The sequence below is a fragment of the Salvelinus namaycush genome, chromosome 15, assembly GCF_016432855.1.
Source record: "Salvelinus namaycush isolate Seneca chromosome 15, SaNama_1.0, whole genome shotgun sequence".
Taxonomy (NCBI): Eukaryota; Metazoa; Chordata; class Actinopteri; order Salmoniformes; family Salmonidae; genus Salvelinus; species Salvelinus namaycush.
The window spans coordinates 25,945,903-25,952,288 of record NC_052321.1 but is presented as its reverse complement, the minus strand read 5'-3'; the positions used below and the strand labels follow the sequence as shown (position 1 = coordinate 25,952,288).

The window sequence follows — 6,386 nt, the reverse complement described above, 5'->3', positions numbered from 1 at the left end:
GGGCGAGAGAGAGAGGGGGATGAAGAGAGGCTAGAGGAGAAGAGGAACAGGAACAGATTCCACCGCTGCCGCTGGTCGCGAGGAGCACCTGGTATGAGAGGGGATAGAGTGTTTCCTAGAGAGGAGGAAGGGGAGGAGGGATGGAGAGGAGGCCGTCGTGTAGTGACAGGCTCTGATAGCTCCTCGCTCCCCGGGAGAGTCAGAGACAGAAACACAGCGGCTGAGGAGGGACAGGAGGTATTTGGAAAGTGACGTGGGATCAGAGGAGGAGGGTGTGTTTTGGTTCGGGACGAAAGGAACAGGAGTAACATGGCCGCTCAGTCTGATGGAGGGGGATGGGGAGGAACGGGGGAGGGTGTGGGGGAGGGGGTGTTTGATGGAGACACAGAGGGAGACTGTCAGCCTCTGGAATCTGCAGCCATTCACATCTGTCTCTGTTGCCACTCTGCTGTCTGCTATTGGGGCTGTCGCTCCAACTGCCTGGGAAACCTGCTGGGGGAGAACACTACTGGGTAAGTGTGTGTGTGTAGTATGATAATTTTCTCTGCAATTCTCATTTTTACCCTTTTACCATTATTATTATGATCATTCTTATTATAGAGGGATTGGAGGGACCGGAGTTGGCAGGGGTAGCGGTTTAAGGGAGACTCGCTGCCCGCCAGAGGAGGGCCTGTGGCTGGACTGTCTCTGGCTGATCCTGGCTCTCCTCGTCTTCTTTTGGGACGTGGGAACAGACCTACTTCTCGCTGCGGACTACTACACCAGACAGGACTATCTGTGGTTTAGTCTGACACTTTTTCTTGTGCTGGTGCCGTCGATTGTAGTTCAGATCCTGAGCTTCCGCTGGTTCACCCAGGACTACAGCGGAGAGTGTCTGACAACCTGGCTGGGGACAGTGGACTGCAGCAAGGGAGGAGAGAGAGAAAAGCTAACCAGGCGAGAGCCAGCCGACCAAAGATGGATTTATCCCGGGACAGACCGGGTAAGAGTGGCCTCAGTGTGGCTGTGGCAGATCACCATACACATTCTACAGCTGGGACAGGTCTGGAGGTAAGGACAGAGCATGTCACCCTGTTCTCTCCTCCTCTACTGTCCATTCAATAGACCACATGTTCCCCTCGCCTCACACACACTTTATGTGAGTTTGCCTGCATGCATCTGTGTTTGCAGTTTACCTCTCTTAGACAATATTTTGTATTTCACCTTTATTTAACCAGGTAAGCTAGTTGATAACAAGTTCTCATTTACAACTGCGACCTGGCCAAGATAAAGCAAATCAGTGCGACAGAAACAACAACACAGAGTTACACATGGAATAAACAAGCGTACAGTCAATAACACAATAGAAAAAAAGAACATCTATATACAGTCTGTGCAAATGGCATGAGGAGGTAAGGCAATAAATAGGCAGTAGTAGCAAAGTAATTACAATTTAGCAGATTAACACTGGAGTGATAGATGAGCAGATGATGATGAGCAGATGATGGTGTGTAAGTAGTGATACTGGTGTGCAAAAGAGCAGCAAAGTAAATAAAAACAATATGGGGATGAGGTAGGTAGATTGGGTGGGCTATTTACAGATGGACTATGTACAGCTGCAGCGATCGGTTAGCTGCTCAGATAGCTGATGTTTAACGTTAGTGAGGGAAATGTAAGTCTCCAGCTTCAGCGATTTTTGCAATTCGTTCAAGTCACTGGCAGCAGAGAACTGGAAGGAAAGGCGACCAAAGGAGGTGTTGACTTTAGGGATGACCAGTGAGCATGTGCTACGGGTGGGTGTTGTTATCGTGACCAGTGAGCTGAGATAAGGCAGAGCTTTACCTAGCATAGACTTATAGATGACCTGGAGCCAGTAGGTCTGGCGACGAATATGTAGCGAGGGCCAGCCGACTAGAGCATACAGGTCGCAGTGGTGGGTGGTATAAGGCGCTTTGGTAAAAAAACAGATGGCACTGTGATAGACTGCATCCAATTTGCTGAGTAGAGTATTGGAAGCTATTTTGTAGATGACATCGACGGAAGTCGAGGATCGGTAGGATAGTCAGTTTTACTAGGGTAAGTTTGGCGGCATGAGTGAAGGAGGCTTTGTTGTGAAATAGATAGCCGATTCTAGATTTGATTTTGGATTGGAGATGTTTGATATGAGTCTGGAAGGAGAGTTTACAGTCTAGCCAGACACCTACGTATTTGTAGTTGTCCACGTATTCTAGGTCAGAACCGTCCAGAGTAGTGATGCTAGTCGGGCGGGTGGGTGCGGGCAGCGAACGGTTGAAAAGCATGCATTTGGTTTTGCTAGCGTTTAAGAGCAGTTGGAGGCCACAGAAGGAGTGAAGTATGGCATTGAAGCACGTTTGGAGGTTAATTAACACAGAGTCCAAAGAAGGGCCAGATGTATACAGAATGGTGTCGTCTTCTTGACACTCTAGTTTGGGTCTAGAGTGTCACCCCCTTCGAAGAGGGTGATGACCGCGGCAGCTTTCCAATCTTTAGGGATCTCGGATGAAACGAAAGAGAGGTTGAACAGACTGGTAATAGGGGTTGCAACAATGGCGGCGGATAATTTTAGAAAGAGAGGGTCCAGATTATCTAGCCCAGCTGATTTGTACGGGTCCAGGTTTTGCAGCTCTTTCAGAACATCTGCGATCTGGATTTGGGTGAAGGAGAAGCTGGGGAGGCTCGGGCAAGTAGCTGCGAGGGGTGCGGAGTTGTTGGCCGGGGTTGGGGTAGCCAGGAGGAAAGCATGGCCAGCCGTAGAGAAATGCTTATTGAAATTTTACATTATCATGGATTTATCGGTGGTGACCGTGTCGCCTAGCCTCAGTGCAGTGGGCAGCTGGGAGGAGGTGCTCTTGTTCTCCATGGACTTTACAGTGTCCCAAAAATTTGGGGAGTTAGAGGTACAGGATGCAAATTTCTGTTTGAAAAAGCTAGCCTTTGCTTTCCTAACTGACTATGTGTATTGGTTCCTGACTTCCCTGAACAGTTGCATATCGCGGGGACTATTCGATGCTATTGCAGTCCGCCACAGGATGTTTTTGTGCTGGTCAAGGGCAGTCAGGTCTGGAGTGAACCAAGGGCTATATCTGTTCTTAGTTCTACATTTTTTGAAAGGGGCATGCTTACTTAAGATGGTGAGAAGTGAATAGCTTTGTTTTTGTGTGAGTGAAAGTCTAAGATTGAAATATGTTTGTCCTATTTCAGTACATGTACAAGTGGGTAACCTGTAAGTGTGAGGTATGAAATGGAAATTAGTTTTTGCATATCCCAAGTCCCCCTGAGACACCCTTGGAGAGTGGGGTCACGGCCAAGGATCAGCCATTATTGATAGCGACCTTGGAGCAATTGGGGTTAAGTGCTTTGCTCAAGGACACCGGCAGATTTTCACCTATTCGACTCGGGATTTGAACCAGCGACCTTTTTAGTAACTGACTCAACGCTCTTTACCGGTAGGCTACCTGCCACCCACCCTCGCATGGACGCACGCACGATACACACACACACACACACACACACACACACACACACACACACACACACACACACACACACACACACACACACACACACACACACACACACACACACACACACACACACACACACACACACACACACACACACACACACACACACAGAGCTCTAACAGGCAACACTGAATCTACAAAAAAACTACAGTCAGTAGCATTAACAAGGTTACTCGAACAATCCAAATGGCCATATTAGCGACAAAGGGCACATGTGCAGAACATAGGCAGAAGCTGCACTGACCTGAATAAAGCTTATTTCCCCACTGTTTGGTAAAACAGTTTTAAACTATTTGGGCTCAATCGATTTTCATATTCTCTTGCATTTGTGCTACGCCCTGACTGAACACCAATGGTCAAAGCCCCCCCAACCACACACACACACACAGACACTCTCTCTCTCCCGCTCTCTGTCAGATTAATCTTTAATGGCCTAGGTGCCTGAGGGAGATGTTGAGTGGGTTTAAGAGCGGGTGTGCGTGTGTGTGTGTGTGTGATGGGGGTTGGGAGGCAGCTCAGTGATTTGTAAATGAGAGTCGTCTGAGGAACGTTTGGACCGTCCATGTTTGTCTAGTAATGCACTGAGCATTCAAGTACATGGTGGGCTGGGGGCTCTGACTGACTGGATGACACCTGTATGACTGTGGTTTCTTGCATGTTTTTATAAAGGCTCACAGTGAAAATAACAACCCTGCCTCTCCCCAGTGGTGTGTGTCTGCATGTGTGCCCGTGTGTAACACTTCCCCTAATGGTGTGGCCTGTCCCAAAGAGTGGTGTATGTGTGTGGAATGGTTCAGTCTGATTGAGATAGATCACTGTGAGATGGAGCGATGGAGTAGAAGGGAGAAAAAAAGAGCTTGAACACACATAACAGTAGTGAAGGGGGGAGGGGACTGAGGGAGAGAGCGAGAGAGTGAAAGGATGGATAACAACATCAAAATTTTACGCAAATTAAACACATCAATAAGTTCTCTCTCTCTTTTTCCTCTGTTGTGATGTGGCATTTTTCAGGTTTCTCTGGTGAAATGTGTGTGTCTGCATGTGTGTGTTTCTAAGTGGCCAGTGAATTATTGATGTCATATGAAATTTGCTCATATGATGCAGCCCAGATGGTTGTATGAGCATGACTACGCACATGCATACACACAAACACACACACCCACAGCCACAGCCTGGGGCACTCCGTAATTGATCTTATTCATTCAAACAGGTTCTATCTCTCTCTCTCTCTCTGGGCCATGATGGTGGTATTACAGGGGCCATGATGATTGACGTCTCACCTCCAACTTCTGACCCCCAGGTATATCCGTACGTTGTACCTGGGTATCCAGTCCCACCGTATGAAGGAGCTTAAGGAGGCCCAGAGGAGGTTCTACTGGGCCATGATGTTTGAGTATGCAGACGTCAACATGCTGCGGCTACTGGAGACCTTCCTGGAGTCAGCTCCTCAACTAGTACTACAGCTATGTATTATGATACAGCAGAACCGTGCTGAAACTCTACAGTGTACGTATACACATACAGTTCACACACAGTACACATTACACACACACACTCACTCGTCAACTAGTTTACCAAGATGAGAATCAATCCCTCTCTCTCTAGGTATATCTAGTCTAGGCTCTCTTCTGTCTCTATCCTGGGTGTTGGCTTCGTACCACAAGCTCCTGCGTGACTCCAGGGACGACCAGCGCAGTCTGAGTTACCGCGGTGCCCTTCTCCACCTTCTCTGGCGCCTCTTCACCATCTCCTCCCGCGTTCTCTCTCTCGCCCTCTTCGCCTCCCTCTTCCACCTGTACTTTGGCATCTTTGTGGTGCTCCACTGGTGTGGCATGGCACTGTGGGTGGTGCATGGAGGAACAGACTTCTGTATGTCTCGCTGGGAGGAGGTGCTGTTTAACATGGTGGTGGGCATCGTCTACATCTTCTGTTGGTTCAACGTCAAGGAGGGACACACCAGGGGACGCATGGTTGCTTACTACTCTGTGGTACTGGCTGAGAATACACTTCTCACCGGACTGTGGTATGTAGACAGACAGACACACCTATGTGTTTCATCATCTAATAGGTGTATCTATCTTAATTAGTGCAGAGACAAATGTGTGTGCGTGCATATCATAAAAGGTGCATGTGTGTGTGTTACAGGTATGTGTATCGTGACCATGCAGAAACAGACATCTACGCGGTGCCAGCATTGTGTGGTGTCTACCTGTCCTTTGCGGGTGGAGTACTGGTGATGCTTCTATACTACGGCCTTCTCCACCCCTCACACACACACCCCACCCCGGCCTCAACCTGCTGTGACGAGCTGCTGTGGGGTAACCCCCTGCCCCCCTCCGCCCCGCCAACCCCAGCCCACCTGGCCAACTCTTCCCACAGTGATGACGTCATCACAGACAGCTGTCTGCCGGTGTTCCAGGTGCGATCAGAGCCCCCCACCTCACGCCATTTCGAGGGTCCTCTGATAAAGATTGACATGCCCAGGAAACGTTACCCGGCCTGGGACGCTCACTACGTGGACAGACGGCTGCGAAGAACCATCAACCTACTGCAGTACCTGACACCTGCAGCCGCAGGCATTCGATACAGGGACAGATCTCTGCTCTATGAACTGCTGCAGTACGAGTCTTCTCTCTGACACAAATATACATACACATACAGTTGAAGTCGGAAGTTTACATACACTTATTTTAGAGTCATTAAAACTCATTTTTCAACCACTCCACAAATTTCTTGTTAAACTATAGTTTTGGCAAGTCGGTTAGGACATCTACTTTGTGCATGACACAAGTAATTTTTCAAACAATTGTTTACAGACAGATTATTTCACTTATTTCACTGTATCACAATTCCAGTGGGTCA

At 48.5% G+C, this 6,386-nt stretch overlaps 1 protein-coding gene across 1 annotated transcript; it reads left to right on the top strand.

Moving 5' to 3' along the window:
* The first annotated feature begins 309 nt into the window (after nt 1-309).
* LOC120060017 (XK-related protein 6-like) lies at nt 310-6,162 on the top strand. The gene is made up of 5 exons (XM_039009087.1): nt 310-512; nt 601-1,050; nt 4,825-5,030; nt 5,130-5,547; nt 5,670-6,162. The coding sequence occupies exons 1-5, from the start codon at nt 310-312 to the stop codon at nt 6,160-6,162; spliced, it is 1,770 nt and encodes a 589-aa protein (XP_038865015.1).
* Nucleotides 6,163-6,386: the final 224 nt, after the last annotated feature.

Coding starts and splice junctions, on each gene's coding strand:
- LOC120060017 (XM_039009087.1), top strand. CDS start 310: ATGGCCGCTCAGTCTGATGGAGGGGGATGGGGAGGAACGGGGGAGGGT. Junction 1,051..4,824: donor CAGCTGGGACAGGTCTGGAG/GTAAGGACAGAG, acceptor TCTGACCCCCAG/GTATATCCGTACGTTGTACC. Junction 5,548..5,669: donor ACACTTCTCACCGGACTGTG/GTATGTAGACAG, acceptor TGTGTGTTACAG/GTATGTGTATCGTGACCATG.